The 24,604-nt window shown below is 39.6% G+C and overlaps 1 protein-coding gene across 12 annotated transcripts in view; it reads left to right on the top strand.

Annotated features, from left to right (window-relative positions):
• Positions 1-24,604, top strand: part of SH3KBP1 (SH3 domain containing kinase binding protein 1) — a 332,004-nt gene that overhangs the window by 111,943 nt on the left and 195,457 nt on the right. For all 12 annotated transcript variants that reach the window (XM_060407724.1, XM_027963245.3, XM_060407720.1 and 9 more), the window contains one exon: positions 15,137-15,260. In XM_060407724.1, the coding sequence (XP_060263707.1) occupies positions 15,152-15,260 (109 nt within the window). In that variant the 5' untranslated portion in view covers positions 15,137-15,151. The remainder of the gene's footprint in view (positions 1-15,136; positions 15,261-24,604) is intronic.

The following is a 24,604-nucleotide window of genomic DNA, read 5'->3' as shown; positions in this document are numbered from 1 at the left end:
CTGAAGTGACTTAGCAGCAGCAGCATGCAGCCCTCCAGTTTTCTGGGAATCATTTATTGAAGAAACTATACTTTCCCCATGGGTATTATTGACTCCCTTGTTGAATATTAGTTGGCTCTGTAAGCAGGATTTAATTCTAGGCTCTCTACTTTGTTCCATTGGTCAGTGTGTTTATTTTTGTGCCCGTACCATGCTGTTTTTATTACTATGACTTTGCACCAGCCCCAAGCATGCTGCATCCTGCGTCAGACATAGACTCTTTTCTGGCTTACTTCACTCATCTCATCAGACCCTTAACCTTCCCCAACCTGTTAAAGAGAGGTGATAATGCTCCCTACTTCATACTGTGGCTGTGAACACCAAATGACTTATACTCCATGTAAACCCTTAGACCAGTACTTTGCTCCTAATACACTCTTCATAATTGCAAGCTAATTCTATATTTTTTAGAAGATTTAGGAAAATGAAGAATGTATTTGGTTTCCTTTTATATTTATTTAATTTTTTTTATATTTACATGAGTTTTTATTTTTCTTATTTTTGGGGGTTAATTTCTTTTTCTTTTTTTTAATTTTTATTTTTACTTTTTTTTACTTTACAATACTGTATTGGTTTTGCCATACATTGATCCTTTTATATTTAAAAGATCCTAGTGTATTTACATTTTTGAATTGAAGTATAGTTAATTTACAGTGTTGTGTTAGTTCCAAGTGTGTAGCAAGTGGTTCAGTTATATATATATATAATATATATATACACACACATACACACATATACACACACACATATATTTGCATTTCTCTAATAATTAATGATGTCAAGCATCTTTTCATGTGCCTTTCGGTCATGTGTATGTCTTCTATGGAGAAATGTCTGTTTAAGTCTTCTGTCCATTTTTAAATTGTGTGTTATTTTTGATGTTAAGCTATATGAGCTCTTTGCATATGTTGGAAATTAAACCCTTGTTGGTAGCATTGTTTTCAAATATTTTTTCCCGGTCCATAGGTTCTCTTTTCATTTTGTTTATGGTTTCCTTTGCTGTGCAAAAGCGTTTAAATTTAATTAGGGTCCGTTTGTCTGTTTATTTTTGTTTGTTTGTTTTGGCTGCATCATCTGATATGTGGAACTTCCCTGACCAGGAATTGAATTGGCATTCCCTGCAATGGAAGTGTAGAGTCTAGTGGTTAAACTAGATCACCAGGAAAGTCATATTTATTTTTGTTTTTATTTCTATTACTCTAGGTGACTTTCCTGAGTTCATTGGTGATCCCTAGTAGTTTTCTGATAACATCTTTAGAATTTTCTGTGTATAACATCATGCTATCTGCAAACAGTGATAGTTTTACTTCTTTCCCAGTTTGGATTCCATTTATTTTTTTTCTTCTCTGCTGTGACTAGGACTTCCAAAACTATGTTGAATAAAAGTGGTGAGCTTGGTCATCCTTGGCCTTTTCCTGATCTTAGAGGAAATGCTTTCAGCTTTTCCCCATTGAGTATGATGTTAGCTGTGAGTTTGTCATATATGGCCTTTATTATGTTGAAGTATGTTCCCTCTATGCCCAGTTTCTAAAGAGTTTTTCATCATAAATGGATAATGAATTTTATCAAGAGCTTTTTCTGCATGTTTTGAGATGATCATATGGTTTTTGTTTTTCAGTTTCTTAATGTGATGTATCACATTGATTGATTTGTGGATACTGAGGAATTTTTGCATCCTTGGGATAAATCCCACTTGATCATAATGTATGATCCTTTTGGTGTATTGCTGAAGTTGGTTTGCTACTACCTTGTTGAGAATTTTTGCATCTATGTTCATCCGTGACATTGGCCTGTAATTTTCTTTGTGTGTGTGTATGTGATATTTTTGTCTGGTTTTGATATTAGGGTTATGGTGGCCTTATAGAATGAATTCTTAAGTGTGCTTTCCTCTGCAATTTTTAGGAATAGTTTAGGAAGGATAGGTTTTAACTCTTCTCTAAATATTGGTAGAATTTACCTGTGAAGCCATCTGGTCCTGAACTTTTGCTTGTTGAGAGTTTTAAAGTTACTAATTCAATTCAGTACTGATAATTGGTCTGCTCATATTTCCAGTTTCTTCCTGGTTCAGTATTGGGAGATTGTACCTTTCTAAGAATTTGTCCATTTCTTCTAAGTTGTCCATTGTATTTGCATATAATAGCTTATATTAAGTAGTCTCTTATGATACTTTGAGTTTCTGTGGTGTTGGTTCTTCTGCATTTATCATCTTCTGACTTTATTGATTTGAGCCCTTTTCCTTTTTTTTTCTTGATGAGTCTAGCTAAAGGTTTATCAACTTTGTCTTTTCAAAGAACCAACTTTTAGTTTCATTGATCTTTTCTATTGTTTTTTTTTAAGTCTCTATTTCATTTATTTCTGCTCTGATTGTTATGATTTCTTTCCTTCTATTAACTTTAGTTTTTGTTGTTGTTCTTTCTCTAGTTGTTTTAGGTGTAAGTTTAGGTTGTTTATTTGAGATATTTCTTGTTTCCTGAGGTAAGCTTGTATCATTATAGACTTCCCTCTTAAAATTACTTTTGCTGCATCCCATTGAGTTTGGATCATTGTGTGTACATTTTCATTTGTCTTTAGGTGTTTTCTGAGTTCTATTTGATTTCTTCAATGATCCATTGGTTGTTAAGTAGCATATTGTTTAGTTTCTACGTGTTCGTGTATTTTGCAGTTGTTTTTCTTGTACTTGATTTCTAGTGTTGTGGTCTGAAAAGATGCTTTTATGCTGATAGAAGCATGCTTTTTTGCTGATATGATTTCAGTTTTCTTAAATTTACCAAGGCTTGTTTTATAGCCTAGCATGTGATCTATCCTGGGGAATGTTCCGTGTGCATTTGAAAATACTGTGTATTCTGCTGCTTTTGGATGGAATGCTCTATAAATATTAATTAAGTCCGTCTGGTCTAATGTGCCATTTAAGGCCCATGTTTCTTACTGATTTTCTGTCTGGCTCATTATCTTCCATCCTTCTTTGTCTCCTGTAACAGTTTTTAAAGTCTGTTTTGTCTGGTGTAAGTATTGCTGCTCTTTCTTTTGACTTCTTTTTACATATGATACCTTTTTCCATCCCCTCACTTTCAGTCTGTATGTGCCTCTAGATCTGAAGTGAGTCTCATGTAGGCAGAAGATATGTGGGTCTTGTTTTTGTATCCATTCAGCCAGTCTGTGTCTTTCAGTTCAAGCAATTAGGCCGTTTACATTTAAGGTAATTATTTATCTGTATATTCCTGTTGCTACTTTGTTAATTGTTTTGAATTTGATTTTGTAGGTCTTACCGCCCCTTTTTTTGTTTTGTTCTCTTCTCGTGATTTGATGACTATTTTTACGGTTATGTTTAGATTCCTTTTTCTGTTTTGTGTGCATATCTGTTATGGATTTTATTTTGTGGTTACCATGAGGTTTTTGTATAGGAGTCTGTATTTATATGTATTGGTTTTAAGTTGCTGATCTCTTAATTTCAGAGACCTTTTAGAAACCCTGCATTTTTACTCTCCTCCCCTCACAATTACTGTTTTTTATTTTATATTTTACATCTAATTGTTTTGTATATCCCTTAACTGCTTATTGTGGATACACATAATTTTACTAGTTTTGTCTTTTAACCTAACTATCTTTGTGTGTGGATAATTTCCTACCTTTACTGTATATTCACCTTTATCAGTAAACTTTTCCATTTTGTTACTGTTGTTTCTAGTTGTCATCTTTTCTGCCTAGAGAAATTCTTTTAGCATTTGTTGTAAAACTGGTTTGATGGTGTTGAATTCTTTTAGTTTTTGCTTGTCTGTAATGCTTTTGACTTGTCTATCAAATCTGAACGAGAGCCTTTCTGGGTAGGATATTTTTGGTTGTAGGTTTTTCTTTTTCATCACTTTAAATATATTGTGCCACTTCCTTCTGGTCTGCAGAATTTCTGCTGAAAAATCAGCTGATAGCCTTGTGAGAGTTCCCTTATGTGTTATTTGTTGCTATTCCCTTTTTGCTTTCAATATTCTCTCTTTATCTTCAATTTTTGTCATTTTGATTACAATGTGATGTGGTATATTCCTTGGTGGGTTAATCCTGTATGGAACTCTGTGCTTCCTGGCCTTGGGTAACTGTTTCCTTCCCTAGGTTATGGAAGTTTTCAGCTATTATCTTTTCAAATATTTTCTCAGGCCCTTTCTCTCTTTCTTATCCTTCTGGGACCCCTATAATGTGAATATTGGTGTGCTTCATGTTGTCCCAGAGGTCTCTTAAATTGTCCTCATTTCTTTTCATTCTTTTTTCTTTTTTGTTTGCCAGCAGTGATTTCCACTGCTCTTTCTGTGAGCTCACTGATCTGTTCTTATGCCTTATTTAATCTACTATTGATTTCTTCTAGTGCATTTTTCATTTCAGTTATTATATTCTTTAATTCTGCTTGGTGGTTCTTTATATTTATATTTTTTAATTCATATGGCAAAACTGATACAGTATTGTAAAGTAAATAAAAAATAATAAAATTAAAAAAAACTTCTAATTTCTTGCTCTGTGTATCCATTCTCTTTAGTTCTTTGATCACCTTTATGATCATTACTTTAAACTTTCTCAAGTAGATTACCTTGTGTTTACATTTTTCCATTAGATTATTAGTCTTAGAAGCAGTTGTGACTGTAAAAATTGATAGTCAGCCAGATGCATGTGCTGTTTTCGTTTCTATCTGACACAGAGTAGGTACTCAGATAATGGTTAAAAGAGAGGTGATGGTAATGGCTAACATTTATTGTGTACCTGCTGACCAACACTTATTGAGTGTCTGTCTGGGGATGAAAGATGAGTGAAACCTATTTCTTACCCCTGAAGTGCTTACTGAGTAACTGAGAGAGAGACTTCTTAACTCAAGAGTACAGTGGTCAGTGCTGTGACTGGGAACCCAGCAAAGGGTCAGAGAGGCACAGGATTGTAATAATCATCAAAGCTATTTAAAAGATGACAGAAAAAAAAAAGAAGAAATGGATATTGGACCATGGATGTCCCTTCTTTTTTTCTCCAGGAGCAATCTGTTTAGCAAAAGGCCCAATAATTTATGTGTTTCAGATAGTATAGCTTCATGAAGTAGATACGATACTATCAGTAACATTTAAACTTTTTTGAGGAAGCAATTGATAGAGAAAGTGCCCATTCCTTAGGGGGCTCAAATTAAACAATTTGAGATTGTTTAATTAACCTTTTCAAGTGTAGTTAACTAATCCCAAACTGTTAAACCCCTATAGCTTGCACTCTGGGCACCAAAGCAAAATGTATTCTCCCCATGATAAAAGTACACATAAGATTTAATATGGCCTCTTTATATGCATTTTATTTTTCTTTATCAGTTGTTATCATGTCATTAATTATACTTCCGTAATATTGAGTTATGTATGAAATAATTGAAGAAATAATTGATTATTGGTTCTGTCATGATTTTCCCCACATTTTAACTTTCCTGTGTCCCCTTCTTGATGAACTATATGTGCCAAAGAGCTTTCTTTTTAAGTTTTGTATTTGTTTATATGTACTGTTCTCACTTTGACTGGTTATGTTGGGATCTTTCAAATTAGCAATGGAAATGATATAATCCCAACTTAATTCTTGTTTGCAGAAAAAGTAGCAGTCAATAGTCTAATGATTGGAAAATACTAAACACATTTTACTTATTAATTTTGAAGTCAATTTAAATTTTGTACAGGCAAGACAGGTGCATGATACCGATTAAAAGGGGCAAAATAAGTTTTCCGTCTCTTAACCACCGTTTCCTCTTCTGAAGGTCATCTCAGTTATCCATTTGTTGTTTTGTATCCATTTGTGTGCACGATGAGGCACGCACACAAATTCACATGAATGTTTGCATGCATTATTAGGCTTTTTTGCCTAGTAACATGTCTTGGTGTATATCCTTAACGACACTTCTGGACCAGCCTCATTTTTAGAGGGTTGCATGGTGTGGATTCATGGAACCAGTTCACTACTGAAACATGTTATATTCTTTCAGTCTTTTACTAATTTAAGCAACGCCATAGTGGTTAATCTTGTACATATGCCACTTCAAACATGTGCAAGTATATTTTCAGTTTAAATTCCTAGAAGTGGAAATACTGAGTCAAAAGGCATAGGCATTTACATTTTTGATAGATAATTGCCACATTGCTTCCCACAGAGGTTGTACCAATTTATTCATCGTTTATACTCTCAGTGGAAAGTATGAGAGGATGTCTTTCTCTATATCATTGTCAATATGTTACCATATTTTGATTGTTTTTGACAAATAAAAACTATCTTACATCAGTAAGACTAAGAAATCCACTGGGTATAAGAGAGAGCCATTGAGAAACTTTATGGTATTTGATATCAAGGGGAAAAGATATCTCATTGTAAGTAAAAAGTTATTTATATCCCTCTCTATCTAGACTGTCAACTTTGGGGGAGTTTTATGCTTGCCATTTCTGTATCTCTCATACTTATTCTTTGCATGAGTAGCAGCTGTATGCCAGGCACTGTGCTGCGTGCTATGAAAGCCAAGACAATATTCTGAGAGAGTCCACACTCTATTGAGAATACTTGTATAAATATTCTAATACAGAAGGCGTAAATTTTACAGTTTTCATAAAAGAAAATCGCCAAAAGGTTTCAGGGTCCTTCTGGTGGTGAGTACTGTACAGGTATTGTCAAATGAATCTCACTGTAATTTGTATTTCTCTTATGAGTGTGATTAAACATCTTTTCATGTGTTTGTCATTTTTTCCTATGAATTGTGCTTTCCTATTTTAAGTTGGGTTATTGATCTCTTTGCTGATATTTTGTGGAAAGAGGTCTTTCTATATCACAGGCAATATTCTCCCACTTTGACTTCTGTCTTTCTTGATAAATTTTCTTTTTTTTTCTATGCCATATTTATAGTTTTCTATAATTTATCAACTCTTTCTTTTGTCTTCTGGATTCTGTGTCGGACTTTCAAAGAGTCTTTCCCGCTATGAGATTTAAAATCTTTCTCTCATGTTTTCTTCTAGTGTTTTTAAGGTTTCATTTTATATACGTACATTTATTTTGAATATTCACAGTCTAGAAAGAAATGGCATTGCTTATTTTTAAAAAATGAGGCACCGTGTGACTTTTCTTACTGTATCTTCTTCCTACCACTCTCATGCCAGACCTGCATTCTCTTAGGTGAGGAGTTACTTGTGACCCAGTGAACACCAGTTGTGTCATTGTAAGGATCATACAGGTCTCAATGTTGTCATAGCTTTGAGCTGAATTGAAAATACTCCCTCTTATCTGTAGATAGCCATCCTGCTTATTACACCCTGCTAGATTGGCCATTCATTTGACAAGTATTTATTATGTGCTCACTAAATCATGTCCAAACAGTTGGTATTGACACCCTTTGATCCAATGGTAATAAATAATCTAGCTGTTTAGCAGGGCATGGGCATATATAAAGGCACTGAGTGTCATGCAGGTAATTGTGTCATGCATCAGAAAGCTGTGTCATCTCTTCGGAACATGAAATTAGTCAGTTTCATCTTTGCCTGGAATCTAGCACTGGCTGAACTCTTCACAGCATTCATTCCCATCCTGCAGGTCAAGAGCCTCTTGCCTAGGCTTGTGTAATGGGTGATTCTTGGGAGGTAATAATACAAATATATGATAGATGTCATTTGAAGATTTACATAGAGACATGACAGTAAGTTTCCTGCTACTTAAAAAACTTTCCTTCTTAGCTTTTGAGCTGAAAATATCTTAGGTATATTTATGATAGTATGTCAGAGCACTTTTTAAAGTGGCAGTGTATTTTATAAATATAAGGAGGTCATTGTGGTACGAGACATCAACGTGGTTTCACTATGTAATTTTTAAGGGAAATTATGAAATATTTCAAGCATTGGAAAAAGAGAGAAACTGAATAATGAGTACCAGTGTACTCACCAGTCTGCTTTATCAAATCCTCATATTTTGCCTTATTTACTTCAGATATTTTATATACATTTTCTTTACAATTCTCCCTAATGAACTTGGTGCATTTTGTGGTTCAGCAGCATGAGTACTTCAAAAAATATTGTAATAATGAGATGTATTGTTTTAAAGAAACAGTCTCACAGATAGAGCTGAAGCTCTTTTGGTGTCTACTATTACTTTCAGGTTACTTGCAGTATCTTCCTGGGTGTTTTAAGACTGATATTGTGAAGGGAGCCAGATGGTAGGAGAGCAGAACCTCTGTAAGCAGGGAATGTTCATGGAGCAGCTTCTTCGTAAACTTGCCTTTTTGTGTGTGAGGAGGGCGGACGATATCATGCATCTGTGTATAAGTGGGGGCACAGCAATGTGCTATTCCAGGATTCTGTATCTATTCAAAACTCTCTTGATCAGTAGATTTGGGGTAATTTTTAGTGACTACCTATTAATTTCTGCCAGTGGTAATTTTGCAAAAAGATTTTCCACGAACTAGCATGGGCTGTGAACCCACAGTCCCATCTAGCTCTAAAGGAAACCTTACTCTTCAGAAAGAAACTGACCAAGTTTGAAGGCAGGCTGACAAACGATGCCTCATTTCCCTGTCCTGCTTCAGCCCTGAGCTTTAGAGGACCCTGCACAGCCTTGCTCTAATGCTGCGAAAATCCTGGCACCAGCATTTCTGGCTGGTCAGGACAGCACTGAGCTCCCCTGGTGTCGGCGTCACCAGCCTGCCCCGTGTGCCTGTATTCTTGGTGGCAGGAGAGAAAGAATCATTGTGAGATCTGAGGAAATCCGCTAATGGGGAGAGGAAGTGCCCCTTGGAGGGAGCTGAGCCACTCAGCTGATTATGTCGATTAGATGAGACGCCCCTTGGCTCACCTACTTGGTAGGGTGCATCTGGCATATTCTGACCATTTTTTGTCTTAATGTTGGTCCCAGAAGGCTTTCCACTCCCTGAGATGAATATTAAAACACCAAAGCACTAGCTTTTCTGGTTTTTGACTTCCTGGAATGAAATATTAGCACATTTTGATTGAAGAGAATCTGTCTTCTTCTGGCTTATGTGTTTATGTTTTTCTTTTACATTGAAATAGCATACAGTGAAGTGCAGAGATCTTAGAAATACAGCCTAATGAATTTTTACATGTGCAAACTGTCACCCACATCAAATTGTCGAACATTTTCATCCTCCCAGCAGGCTATCTTGTACCCCTCCCATTTGGTACCTTCCCAAGGGTAACGTCTATTCTGAGATCTCTCACCATTGATTAGTTCTGCCTGTTGTCAAACTTCACATAAATGGAATCATACAGTATGTGATCTGTTGGCTCTGGCTTCTTTCACTCAACATTCTGACTGTAAAAAGTCATCCGTGTTCTTAGGTGTAGTTCTTTTTTTAAATAGCACTTGCTATTTAATGATGGCATGAATTATGACAATAAGTAATCACTTTGTATACTACTCTTCAATTCACTGTTTGATCCTGAAGACATCTCTCTAATGGTGCCAAAGCGTCTAGCGTTAAACTACTTTTGGGGATGATGAAAGAGCCACTTAGAGGCTTTCACTACTGACCCCAAGGTCACCCACCTGCTAAATGATGATGCCAGGACTAGTTTTGGTTTGTTGACAGCATTCTCTCCATCCAGCGTGATGTCTCTATCTTAACTTATGTCAGAGGTTGGTAGAAGACAGAAAGGGTGAAATCAGGGAGGGGCCCCCCAACTGGACCTTCATTGATATTTTGCCCCCACCTGGACCTTCATTGATAGTTTGCTATGTAGTATTTTGGTTAATTGAAAGAAGTTGAGGTTCAACCGAGCAGACCCCCCAGTGCCTGCCTAGTATGTAATGAATGGGGAGGGAGAGGTGAAAAGAGGGTGCTGACTTGACTCTGCCACTAGCTACATCCAGGCAATCCTGCTTATCAGAAAGCAGACTCTGCTAGTTTAACTCCTAGTGGTGTACGAATTATCTCTTTGAATTCATTTGTCTATGAATTTGTCTTTGAGGCTGCTGTTTGCAGGCTGCTAAATGTGTCACAGAATTTTTGCTAGAGTGGCATTATCAGGGCTTCTTGGCCTCCAGTTGTGGATAAACCATCTCAGACTCTGATGAGCATACTGCTTTGGGAAGCAGGAATGGCGTGAATTCCCCTCTCCGTTCACTCAGGAGGTCCTTGCAACACAGTTTGAGTGTCATGGGAACATCGATAGTTTATTGATGGCCTCAATTTTGCTGTCCAAGCAGAGTTTCTGTTGTTAAGGCTTCAGATTTGAGAAGAGAAAAACTGGGTTTCCTTTACCTCCTAAAAAGGTTTAGGATAGTGGATACCGTGATTATTCTGTTGTGTTTTAAAGCAAGCAGAATCATTGCTGATTTATATTTGTGGGCATGTATGAATTTCTATAAGCCCCCGTGACCCACAATTTTGACCCAGGGTGTGTTCTCTACCACTGAGAGAGTAGGATACAGGTTCTCAATAAATGGATTAATAACTTAGACCTCGTCATTAGAAAGCTGAAACTGAGGATTGGGGGCTCGGAATGCTCATACCCAGGAAATCTGGCATCCTCCGACTTGGATCAGAACCTCGGAGAGCTCCAGGTTCAGGGATCCTGGCAGCTGTAGATAAGCAGGGGTTATTCCACTGTTGAGTCTACCCTCTTCTGCAGCAAAGAGCCATTTTATGTGGATGATAAAGAGTCTTCAAGGATTCTAGCCCTAGTATTCGTGGGCTTAGGGATAAAGCAGTATTAGATTCTTTAGGTGTGGAGGAAAGTGAAGTTTCCCACTGGAGCCATGGCTGGGGTGATTTGAGCCTCCCCAGTATAGTCAGGGAGCTTCCCAGGTGGCATTCATGGTAAAGAATCCACCTGCCAGTGCAGGAGACATAAGAGATACCAGTTCGATCCCTGGGTCAGAAAGATCCCCTGGAGGAGTGCATGGCAATCCACTCCAGTATTCTTGCTGGGGAAATCCCATGGACAGAGGAGCCTGGCTGACTACAGTCTATAGGATCTCACAGAGTCAGACGCAACTGACATAACTTAGCACTGTAGCCAGGACACTGGTTCTTTGAGGGAAGTGAGGTGTAGCAGGAGAGGTCTGCCCGGAAGGCCTGGAGCTGGGTTCCACGGCCCTCCCTGCCCCATACTAGCCTCATAGCCTTTTGATGGTCTTGCATCCTCCCTGACTGGGTCTCATGATTCTTGTGTGCAAAAATATATCAGCCTAGAAAAATCAGGATTTTTTTTTCAGTAACAAAATGACAGTGTTATTGTGAGGAGCTAGTGAAAAAAAAAGTGACAGCACTTTAATTTATATAAACCCTTGCCAGTGTAAGGCTGTGTCATTGCCAGCATCGTCACCTATTTTTGGAGCCCCCCCCCCCCCGATAGGGGTCCATGACATCAGACATCTGTGAATGTCAGGGTGTTCAAAAGGTGCACCCTCCCTTGCTTGTGCACAGTAGTTGGTGCCTGGGGTCAGCACATACGTCAGATAGGTTGAGACAGAAGTGAGCACACAGGGAAGTGTGGCTTGCTGTGCAATTTGAAACATTTTGAAGGCACAAGCTTTCCCTGTGGTCTTTTGGGAGTAATTGGAGGCTTTGAGGAGGAGAGTCGCAAGAGTGGACAGTAGTTTTAGGAGAGCGTCCCTTGGGGCAGTGTGGAGGTGGAGCAGGGAGGGCAGGACTGGAGACAGCGGCATTTGGGGGAGAGTGGGTAAGAGGCGAGCTCTGAAGCTAGACCATTGAGTTCCCGTTCTGGCGTCTCCTTCTTTGACCTCCAACAGGCTTCCTCAGCTCTCTGTGACTTGGCATGCACATCAGTGAATAGGGCTGTTCTGCATATTAAAAGTTGCAATCCAGGTGCAGCTCTGAGAGGAAGCTTTGGTACAAGGTAAACTCTCAAATATAAGATGGTATTCATGTGTATTTTTTATTGTGGGTAAAAAAAATGTAACACAAAAGTTGCCATTTTAGCCATTTAAAAGTACATTCAGTGGCATTCACTGCATTCACAATTTTATGCAACCATCACCACTGTCTGTTTCCAAACTTTCATCACCCCAAACAGAAACTCCAGATCCGTGAAACATTAACTCTCATCCTCCCGTCCCATTGCTCCCTGGTAACCTCCAGTCAGTTTCTGTCTCTGAGTTTGACTATTCTAGATGTCCCATATACATGGAATCAGATCATGTTTGTCCTTTTGTGTCTGGCTTATTTCACTTAGCATGATGTTTTCTAGGTTCGTTCATGTTGTAGCATGTATCAAAATTGTATTCCTTTTTAAGGCTGAGCAATATTCTATCGTATGTGCACGCCACATCTTGTTTATCCGTTTGCCTGCTGATGGACTCTTGTGTGGTTTCTGCTTTTCGGCTTTTGTGAATAATGCTGCAGCAAACGTTGGCACACAAGCATCTATTTAGGTCCCTGCTTTCAACCCTTTGGGGTGTATTACCTGAAAGTGGAATTGCTGGATCATATGGTAATTCTGCGTTTAACTTTTTGAGAAACAACCATGCTGTTTTCCACAGTGACTGCTCCATTTTGCATTCTCACCAGCAGTGTATGAGGATTCCATTTTTTCCACATCAGCACTCGTATTCCTTTACAAAAAAAAAAATCTAGCCATCTTGGTGGGAGTGAAAGGGTATATCATTTTGGTGTTGATTTAAGTTTTCCTAGTGAATAATGATGTGGAGCATCTTGTCGTGTTCTTATCGGCCATTTGTATATTTTCTTTGGAGAAATGTCTGTTCAGGTTCTTTGCCTGACACTCATATTTTTGAGGCAGTATGGGAGGAAGGAGAGAAATAGATTAAGGAAGTAGATAGAGCCCAACTGGGTGGCTGGTTAGATAACGAGGATTAACACTGAGTCTTCCAGCCAGGGTAAGTGTGCAGATGATGAGCTATCAAGCGGGATAGCTCCCGTCGCTCCCAGAGAAGGGGCAGATTGGAGGGAAGATGTTTGGTTTTGGTGAGGTTACACTGAGCCTGGATGAACCTGGTTGTTGGGCCAATGGAGAGGCTGTAGGATGCACTGCCGTGGCTGCGTGTCTGGTTGGTTTCTTTGGAAAAGGGCAAGGCATATTTTTGGTTTTGTCTCCTTGCTTCCATCTAAGAAGCAACTTATGGAATTGTGTCATCATTAGGCTTATGTATCTGGCAAATGTGAACAATCATTGGTGTGGGGCACAGAATCTGAAACTTATGAACCAGATCCTCTCCTGTTGCTGGTTTCTCAGCCCTTAAGCACCTGCTTCATCAGATCAGTCCTTCAAAACTTGTGAGGTGCTGCTCTGAAGCCTTGGGTGTGAACATTCTTGACAACCATGGCTTCTGAGGCTTTTCCCAGTGACCACCCCAATTTTTCAAATGTTTGCAACCCCTTCATCCTTCCCCAGCTGCATGCCATTAGTGGTTAGTGCTAAGCAAGTACTCAGCATGTCACCCACAGCCCACTGAATTTCTCTGAATCACTCCTTGGCAAAACTGGATGTTGCATCACTGCATTCATTATATTGTGTCCAGTCGGGAAATTGGTGTTTGCATGGTCATACCCACCCTACAGTGGAGAGTGATGTTTAAGCAACTCTTCTACCCCCAAAGAAGCAGCCATTGGGAAAGAAGACCCCACGGTGGCTGCTTTTCTGTATTTCTAGAGCCATAGCAGGCTGGCAGCCATCACTAAGAAAGCATCCTTTCATGCAACTCAGGCTGGCAGTGTTTGCAGATTGTCCCCTGATGCCATCTGCCTGTGAAGCTGCACAAACCCCCAGTAACTGCTGTTCTAGCAGGCGCCGGGCTGCTGAGGTGGGAGTGCGTATACATACACGCGCATGCACACAGCTTTACGCTGTGTTGGCCTGGTGCGCCAGCTGAAACTCTCAACCTAGCAGAGCACCAGCCACAGTTGCTGGTTTCCGGTGGGGCCCTGGTAAGGGAGAAGAGGGCGAGGCTGTTGTGAACAGGGCCAGCAATCGGGGAATTGGATACGGTAACTAACACTTGGGTGTGTAGGAAGCTGCTAGGCAGTGGCTATGTTTTGACAAGCTTTTGTTCTGTTCTTTCCACCTCTGCCCAGGCCAAAGTGTGGCCTCCCACCAAATTTTCCATCTTCCTGTTCATTCATTGAAGGACCCATGCCCAATTCTTGCCCCAGCCTCTTTCTAAAAAACACATCTTTCCTCTTTGAGCCCTTCCTGACACCCAGGTATGCTTTGACTCCAGGCACTTCACTTTCCCTTCTTCCCAAGTCAATGTGATCCTGGGTCCAGACAAGCCCAGAACCCCAGCCCAGATCTGCAGCTTGTGAATTACTATCATTTCTGACTTTTACTGCTTTTGAACATAATTATGTAAATTATTAAGCAATTTGAAATGATTGTATCAGGCATCAGGTTTTAAAAATCCAGATCTTAATGGAGCTTTGATAAGAGACTACCTCATGTAAACTTTGTGTGTAAAGCGTTAGGTATTTTGGGCTTGAATTTCTGTTCCAACTCCTCAGCTCTGCTGTTGTGGCATCAGAATAGCCATAGCAAATACCTAAATGAAATGAATGGGCTTGTATTATAATGAAATTTTATTTACAAAAACACATGGTGGGCTTAGTTTGCCGACCTCTGGCTTAGAACGATAGTCTTTAGTTTGTTATCTCTGTACTTTTCTCGGTTAAGGATTTAAAAGCCAGAGGAACTTGGTAACTGTAAATGAACTTAAGTCTTCTTTTGGGTTTAGCATTATTGTGAGCGCAATGGTGATGTGGGAATATACTTCTTTAAACCCCTGTTGGAAGAATAGAAACCAGAAAGTTTTTGAGGGGTGACTGTCCTTGGCCAAAGCTTGTTGTTCAAAAAGTAGAACAGGCTGTCCCTTAGAGTTGTATGGTGGCCTTTATGATCACTTGAGCATAGTCACAGAAGGTTGCATCACTGTATTGGACATTATTCTGTTTTATAGGACCAGGTGCTTCTCTACTAAATGTAAGGAAAACAAACAACAGACACATAGGAAATGGTGTTTCTAAAATGTTGCACTGAGTTGAGGTCACTGTAGTGCATTCTAGAAAGCTGAAGCTTAAAATAGAGACATTTGGAAATGTTAAACTACAATCTTGTTTTCCTTTTCTTTATCCTCACAGGAAATAAAGAAGGAAATGAAGAAAGAGCCTCTCTCCAGCAAAGCTCCAGAAAAGCCCATGCATGAAGTGTCCAGTGGAAATGCTTTGCTGTCTTCTGAAACTATTCTAAGAACCAACAAGAGAGGTATGGCAAAGGAGAGAGAGCTCTCTCCCCACACACAAACCCAAACTGATAACTGCTGGGTGAACTGGATCAAAGTTTGAATTTCTGGAAAATTGAATGGCATTGATTTTTGTATACGTTTTGGGTGCATACACACTCATACATGGCAAGTAATGATACAATAACCATACTAAAGGAAACTAAGGAAAATTTTTTTACAGTGGTAGACTAAATTTCTAAATGATAGTTTTTCTAGGACTTTAGCTTTCTCTTTTGTGTCTATTTTTATGGATGACAGGTGACTTCAGAGAATGCTATGGTGCTGGCTAAGCCAAGCAGGTCTGGCCATGCTCTCTGCTTAATTTAAGGGCAGACTTCAGCAGACTCTTTCTCTCTCTAACTGCTGGGCTCCCAAACACAGGCCTTGTCTCTCAGTTTAGGAGGCAGGACTTACAGAGATGCAGCTCCTTCAGCCTTCTGTGTAACCAGAAAACCTTTCACCATCTTGTCTCCACCTTGGTGGATTTTCCAGTTATCAGCTGGTTGGAGTTTTGTTTTCTCCCCTGTCCACCCTTTGTGACCTTGTTGTTTAAAATGGTAGGAGAGATTCTATAAGATAGCACAGATGACCTGACTCAGTTTTATACTAAAATGGAAACTGATTTGCCTTAGTTTTTCCCATGCCTACCCTCCCCATTGGACCACCCCATCAGGCACACACTGATCACACCCGAGGTAGCTTAACTTTCAGAGGCAGCCTTTTCAGGGGCTTATTACTTCCTTAAAGAGAAAATAGAACCGGTCAAAAAGCAGGACCCAGAAATGTATTAGCAAAGAGTTCCATTAAAAAGAAAAAAGAAGGCAAGTTTGCATAACCATGGGCAAGAACAGCTAATCTTTCATCAAATTTAGACATTGTAAGACTTTGTCCAATAAACTGTCCATTGATCATAGTGCTTGAGACCTCAGCTTTGTGTCTCTCTTCCTTCCTGCTTCTTCCTCTACCCTCTCCAGCTGCCCTGGGTTACATTTCCTTTTTTGAATTATTCAGATGAAATATTGGCTGGCGGCCCATGCTGGTTAGCAGCTATAGGATTTTTTTTCTTTCCCTTTTTTTAAAAAAACCCATCCTGCCAATGGAGATTTCCCGTTGTAAGAATTTGGGCTGTCTAGCTCTAAAACTGTAGCTGTAGCCCAGAGCCCATCCTGCGTTCTTGCAAGTAGGTTCCAGAACTCCTGAGGCCTGTGCTCACTGGACTTGGACAGCTAGAGTTCGGTGCGTGGGTCTGCACCCCCAAACCTCCCTTGCTCACCTGAGCCCCTCCCATTTCTCCTGATACTGCTTGGGTCGGTGGGCTGAGGAATTACATACACAGAGATCAATGGCAAGGCCTTTCCAGCCAGCTCTGTTTTTGTAAAGTAAAATAAGATCATTCAGGTAATTCATTAATTTAGCAAGATAAGGAATTAATTAAGGAACCAAGGTAATTATCCAGATGAATTTGATAAAATTACCTGAGAACTTTTAAATCAATGAAAGAATCAAACTTTTCAGGTAATTGTCTCTTTGCAACAAAAATATGACCTTTGAAGTACCCTACAGAATTTTTCATTAACCAGAAAAGGGCATTTAAAGAACTGGCTTACTGACTTTAATATTCCCTTTTTAAGCCTCCACCTGATTTTGACCGACTTTTTATTACTCCTAGGTATTCTATATAATGAATCTGTCATTGACTCTGAGACCTTAGCATGTGAGGGTGTCCTGTAAATATGAAACACATAAGAAACCATCTTCATTCTATCCCAGGCTTCATCCTGACCCCCAGGTCACCTGGGCCAAACATAAATTTCCAGTTGAAGGGAAGAATTGTGTACCAGGATCAGGGCTGTCTTTGGCCCTGCCCCCACTCATCAAAGCTAACAGTATCCTACTACTCCTTATAATAAACAGGGAGCTGGATTGATTGGCCTTGTCAGGCCAGATAAATAGTTCATTGTGCTGAGCTCAAAAGCTACATTTTTTCCCACCCCAAATTAATGAAAAACCACTTTTTTCCCCTTAAAACAAGGATCAGAGGCTAAATCTGTGGGATGATTCTAGTTACTTGTAAACACTTCCGTCCGACTAATTTTTTCAGGTTTTATGAGTTATTGTAAATGACCAAAGTCTCCTCCTTCCCTTTGTCTCCATCAAGCTTTGTCCCTAGAAATCTCTTGGATGTTTTTGTCCTTTGCTGTTGTTATGGAAGGAAGTTGCCTTCAGAGTGTAGTAATAGGCTACTTGGATTCACTAACTTGGAGTTTTTCTTATAGTATATGAGTCCACCTTGTGGTTCAGCCTTGGACCCTGTGTGAATTTGACAGAATTAACACAGATTCTTTTTCTTCATCTTTATCAAATGTGAGATGATTGTTTACTTTATATGGGCTATATCATTTGATACAGGCTTAGCAATGGTTTAATAAAGACTGAAGTCTATTTCTATGGAAAGTCTGAAACTGAACCATTTTATTGAGTCCCGAACTTGAGACAGACTGAGCTGAAGAAATATTGTGTCCAGAAGTTTTTGCATTGGGGACGTGCCTCACTTTGCAGCAGGGGCAAATGGGTTGTAGTAGCTCACGGTGTGGGATGAACTCACTGCCCCCCCCCCCACCAAGGCACCTGCAGAAGGTCAAAAGATACTACATTTGATGGGAGCTATTCATAGCCTTGAGAAAAGGCCAGGACCATGGAAACATGAGTTTGGGGACTGATTAGTTTCAGTTTTCAGCTTTAACCTTTGCAGAGCTCTACAGAGTTGATTTAGGGAGGTACTGGAATGACTCCCCGGGCTTTTTATTTAAGTAAAAGATGTGACTGAAATTAAGAGAGAGAGAGCAAGCAAGTGAGCAAACAGATCATCCCATTGTCCTGCAACCATTAGCTATATATTCCAGGCATTCGCACTATTAAGGACAGTTGTATCTGCTCTCACCCTTGGCCACTTCTCTGGGCTTTACCTGAGTCACAATGAGGGAGCTTCCTGGTTAAAATAAACCTTCCCCAAGGCCTGAGAGGTCATTTTTTATGTAAACTTGAATCATGGATGGTATATATCTTAAAGTTATCCCAGACTCTAGAATATTAAAATTGCAGTCAGAAAATGTAAAAACTTTTCTTGGAGCAAAACATCATTCTCATGAACCAGAAAGAAAAAGATTGTTTCCTTCTGAGAATGATTTATTCTTTTGCTTCTTCCATCATAGAACTCATATAGGAAAGTAGTGGGCCCTCCTAAATTTTAACATTACTACATGGAAGTTTATTTTTTAAAGACACTCACACCTTGAGTTTAAAACCATAACTGAACAGAATGGATGCTTTAACCGTTAACAGCAAATACAATAAATATATCCTTGAAAATGAGCAAGGAGGGTTTTGTTCATTTGAATATGGACTCTTTTCCACTTGAAGTAGAATATAATTAAAAAGCTTTTGGTTTCACCCTTATAAGTGTTTCTCATCGAGGTTTATCCATGTGATAGGTTAAATGTCCAGCCTGGAATCAGTACCCTGCTGGCCTCTGTGAGGATCAACTTCTGTTTCAGGGCTCTTATTTCCCAGTTTTTGTACCGTTAGCAGCCTCATGGGGAGGCTGCCTCTCTCTGAACCCCTCCTGCTGCCTGAAATTTTGGGTATTGTTCTTTACTCACTTTGGAATGGATACTAACAGACATTCCCTAACACATGTTTCCTGTGTGCCTGCTATGGTCCTGGCCCCGTGCTTCGTGCTGGGACAGAGAGAAAGACTAGAAAAATACCAGCGGGTCCTGCCAATAAGCAGTTCCAGTCTGTTGTGTCACTTGAGAAATGTTAAGAAAGTGCTGCACATTTCTTATATCTTTTTTTCTGGCACAGTGGGGATATATCTCTTATTTACTTCTGTCATTCTGAATGTGAAGCCACTCCACATGTTTCTGGTTGGCTTTATATGTCCTTGTTTCTATTTCCAGTTTATCATGAATTCAGTGTTTGGTAAGTCTCTATTGTATTTTGCACATTTATTATTCTTTGCTATTATTATTATTGTTATGCTCTCCTGATATACAATGTATTCTATAATCATCTTTTTAAGTCGCTCTGCTACTTTGGCATCTGCCTTCCGAAAGATAAACTGCTTTTACCATCTTTATTTAAGGTTTGTTATGCATTTGCATTTTACTGCCCCTTCCAGAGATTAATACGGAAAGATCTGAAGGTTTAAAGGATGTTATGTAACAGGTATAGTGCTGATGCTATGAGATAAGATTCAAGATGAGATGGGGGAGGGTTGCTATCCAAGTTGGTAATGTGGCTATGACTTTAAAGCACACGACTGTTTGAAGCTCACTTCTTGTATATGTAGTCCTTCAGACAGGTTTAATTCAAAAGTGTTCTTTGCCAGAGGGACCAGCAGCTGCTCTGCCTCTGGTGACACACTGTTGCTTTAAAAGTTAGTGCATAAATTCTCCAGAATTCATTTTCTGTGGGGATTGGGGCTATATACACGCCCCTCAGTGTAACATGGACCCAGTGTTTGCCTCACAGAGGGTCTCTCCATTTTGGTCTGCTGCCTGCAGCTGTCAGAAGAGTTTCACCTTCTGCTTAGGTTTCATCTTCTCAGTTTCAGCACTAGTCACTCTAATTCCTAAACACATTTGGCCATGGTGACCTCCCTCCCATGACTGTACGAAAGGGGAATGTTTGTTCAAGCTTTCACTTCTTGAGCATTTCCTTAGCAACTTTGAATAATATCCTTGAGGTATCCATTGGCTTGTCCATCAGAACGTGAGTGTGAAAAAAAAAAAAAAGAACGTGAGTGTGTGCGTCTGTATGTAAATGTGCACATTCTGGTGTGGAACTCTTGTGTTGGCTCAGAGGCAGTGGCATGGATAGATTCTTTGTTTGAAATGAAACTATAAACAAAGGATGGAACAAGTGTGTCCTTAATAAAGAAAATGTCAACTACTTTGGTTTTCTAGTGCCTTGTTGTTTGAGGTAGGTGTGAGATCTGGGGATTTGTTTCTAGAAGCAAGACTTTTTTCCCTTCAAATTTCTTTTTGGAGAAACGAATATGAGTTACCTCCAGTTAACTATGAATCAGAAAATGGGGGGCATTGAGTCAGATTTTTCTTTAAGTTTCCAAATCATCTGTATGTTTTACCTAAATTGCTGGCTTTTAGTGAGGGTTAAGAGAAGGCATTACTATTGTGTGGAAGCTCTTGGCTGTCACTTCACCCATGGGAAGATAAAAATAAAGCTGGCCACCTGGCAATGAATGTAGATGAATATCATATATAGTCATGCAGTAATATATATGTCTATCTGAATGTGTCTGTATATGCATTTATGGTCTTTTCTTTTGCCCCAGTGGACCTTCATTCTTGAAAGTTTGAGAGTAAAGGGGCCATGGAGAGGTCTAATGCAGTAACTGGTCCCTGGCTGCATTTCTGACATGTTTTATTAGGAGCCGATGTTAGGATCAGTAATTGGTGTTAGAGTATGGTGCTCTTGTCCATTTTCTCATCTGAGTAGTACTGCCTACTGGGCCTAGGGTTAGTGATGAAAAGAGTGGGAAGAAGTCATTCTAGAAGGATGTTGCTATCACTTTTTTTCTGTAATTTTTAATGTGTGAGTCATTGACAAAATTATTTTTAGAATTTTCTTCTATTATATTTGTCTCCTTTTTATCTCTGTGCCTGGGGAATAAAGCATTAACAGTGGAGTCATGAGTGTCCCATGGAACAATCAATGGTTGGAGACTTCAACCCAAGTCCTTCCAGAGGACCCTCCCTGAAGTGGTTTTGTGGTGGTGGCTCCACCTGGTGGCTCTCCTAGGAAACTCCTCCTCCACCCCTCCTTTTCTTTCTCCCAGGAAGAGTCTTGTGCAGGATGACTTTGGTTCCTCTGATTTAGTGTTCTCAGTCTGTGCAATTTCATCTCAGACCCATGGCTTCTCACATTATACACGTGTTCTCTTTGGCTCCTTTCCTTTCTCTTCTAATATTTACTCATTGAACTCATAGAATCTGTTTCTCTGTCCTATTCCATCTCTTATACTCCTACTGATCAGGATAATTGCTGATAAGCATTTAAAAAAAAAGGACTCCTATAGGCAAGACTCTAAATATAGAAACTAATTTGGACACAATAGAGCATTACACTAAAATCCATGTGGGTAAGCCATGGTCTCCACCTTCATAGCTCTAAGAACTCCTAACTGCTGCTTTACTTCTTGTTGAACCCAGTTTTACTCAGAGGAGTACTATTTTATTACTGATGTTTTCTTCAATTGTCAGCAGGCAGTGGAATAAAAAGCCAACTGAGTTTGCTGGCTTCATTATCATTTGTCAGTTCTCTACAGGAAGTCCCTTCCTGTTTGGGAAGGGGCTGCCCCTCTATGCTCCTCTGGATATACCACTGAGCATAGTGTTCTTGATAAATAAATCTGTTTCTTCTTTAATTTTATTGTTTTAATTTTTTTACTTGATGACATTGCAGAGGTGCCTTGTTTTAGCTACATTGTGGGTTAGTCTGGGAACTTAATCACCACTTACGACTTTGTTTCTATGGGAAAAAGCATTTGGAGTTCTAAACGCTGTGCATAGAGCATGAGCACTTGTAAATCTCACTTGATTTTTTTTATTTTGTATTTTATATTGCTGGCATAAAGCCTTAGGTACCTTTTAAAAGTCAGAGAGTCTATATAAGTGGGAATGACTGAAGTTGTCTCATTTTGTAGAGGAGTTTATGATTCACATGGTGCAGAATGCTGAAATTGTATGAGCTGTATGCAGCATACCAGGGCCCAAGGACAGTGTTGGGCTCAGCCACATTGCACCATTGTATGCAGTGCTTATTTTATGCAGTGCTTATTTTCCCAAGTCCTGAGTTGAACCTTGGTGTACTCAAGTTTATATTTATAAGGCATGTTGTAAAAGAGGTTGGTGTTGTATGTTTCCATGTACTAGAGAAGAGCCCATGCAAATAAGCTCGAATAGAAAGCAGACCAGCATTTCCCAGCACGTGTTATGCAGAATTGTAGCCCTGTAAACTATTCTCAAATGGGGAATGAAGAGAGAGATAAAGAGAGAAACTTGGCTGTCAGGACAAGTAACTTTCAGCCTCAGCTATGCATGTGCTAAGACCCTCTTAGAGACTGATAAACATATTATAATTTTGCAGGCTCTCAGATGTCCTGCTTCTCTTTGACCACTGAACCACATTTTACTGGAGACTAGTTAGGATTCCACTTTGAGGTGTGCTGGGCTTTAAAATGCAAAGCAAGGACTATCTAAGCACGTCTCAGATCATCTTCAGATTCTACCTTGAACAGGTTATGTTAGAATGAGTGAGTGCAGATGGTGATGCTGGCACTGAAAGTAATGACTGATGTTACTTCTCAAACCCATGGCTGTGAGTAAACAAGTTAGATGATGCTGTGAGAACATTCCTGAAATCTAAAATTTGAAAGCTATTATTTTTGGTGACAAGCTGAAAATTTTTTCTCTTGATAATTTTTTGCGTCCTCGTATCTAAGAGCATCTCCCTGGGCTGGGTTTTAGCAGGAAAAGAGGGCAGAGCCAGTGAACTAAGAGGCCAGGTCTACCTGGGACTTGAGTCAGGATGGAACTTGCGCATCTAGTGGTGAATTTTATAATGGTGACGGAATGGTCGTCACTCATAGTCAAAACATTTCCACTGTCTTTTTTATCCACTTTAGTAGAACTATAGGGAATCTTAGCCTTTCTTGACTCTATTAAAACCTGATTGGACATGAAGAAGAGCTTTATTCATTCTTTCCCACTCCTTGTGAAAGACGTGGGCATTTTGAGTTCAGATAATGAACCTACCTATAGGGCCATGAGAATAAACCATGTAGCCTGCAATTTCAGAGTTGTAGAATCATAGATTTCCTGAGGTGGCTGAGGTCCCTGTTAGTGGCCCAGGATTTGGCCTGGTTCAGGGTCCGATTTGTCAGCGTGCCAGGCATGAGGACATGGAGTCTCTGCTCAGCAGACCTGAAAGGACATCCCTCTGATCTGGGGGGCTGTGCTTTGCTGAGGCCCACATGGGCTCCTCCTTTCCAAAGGGAGCTTATTCTCAAAAGAGAACTGATAGGTTAACTGAAAGTAGTTCGTTGGAGGTCTTGTGTTGGGACAGCAGCTGTCCTCATTTAGAGAAAGCCCTGGAAAGGAGACCTTTTCTTCAGAAGCTTCCTCATTCTCTTTTAATTACACAGATTGGTCGTATTGGTCTGTCATCACAGCCTGGTCACCCCATGCCATCTGCAGCCACAGTTCAGTCTTTGGACTTGTGGTTTTTTGTGCTTGTGAGGCTCTGGGACTGCTAGGCCCTGAACAATGAGGACGTTTCATGGCCTCTGTCTTCCTAAGCCATGGTGAGACGGACAGCAGGCCCAGCTGCAATGCTGGGTGGGCCACCCTTTTGTCTGCAACTAGAAAGGGAAGGAAAGGACAGCTTGAAGGTTCCCCTGGGTGTGTGTATGTGTGCAGGTTGCGGGGGAAGTGCATTCCAGTGGGACTGAACTTATTGTTCCATTTATGTTTCTCCGAAGACCTCAATAAGCTCAGTGACAGCAGGGCCTTGTTGCAGGAAGAATGGCTGGGGGCAGAGTCCAGAACCGCTTCTGCTACACCCCAAAGTTTCTGTGGGACTTTGGGCAAGTCTCATACTCTTGTTTTCTCTTCTGTAAAATAAGAGAAATGCTATTCTTGTTAACTCCCTTAGGGAAATTATAAGGATAAAAATTAGGAAAGAGAAGTTTGGGGGCAGAGGGTGGTAATAGTAGTATGGGGCATCACTCACTGAATATAGTAGTAGCTGTTATTAAAAGTGATAAACTGCTAGTAGGGCCCCAGAGTGTTGGGAAGAAATTATTGATGTCTGAGAAATATTAATAAAGTGTCCATGAAAGGGCCAGTGATCAGATGCACACAGAGCACTCTCTAGTTTAGACTATATGGTAGGCCATAAAATAACTCTTCATAATTTTAAAAGGATTAAAATCATGCAAAGTATATTCTCTAACCACAGTGGAATGAAATTAGAAATCAACAACAGACATGTGGGAAATTCACAAATGTATGGAAATTAAACAACATACTCCTAAATAACCAGTGGATCAAAGAAGAATCCACAAGGGAATTTTAAGATACTTCAAAATGAGTAAAAATGAAAACACAGCATTCAAAAATTTATTATTGCAGGCAGCTAAAGCAGTGCTTAGAGTGAAATTTATAACTGCAAATGGCTATATTCACAAAGAAAACATTGCAAATCAATACCTTGTTTTTCGAGCTTTTTTGAGCTATATATA

The sequence above is a fragment of the Ovis aries genome, chromosome X, assembly GCF_016772045.2.
Source record: "Ovis aries strain OAR_USU_Benz2616 breed Rambouillet chromosome X, ARS-UI_Ramb_v3.0, whole genome shotgun sequence".
NCBI classification, from domain to species: Eukaryota; Metazoa; Chordata; class Mammalia; order Artiodactyla; family Bovidae; genus Ovis; species Ovis aries.
This window is presented reverse-complemented; position numbering and strand designations above follow the sequence as displayed.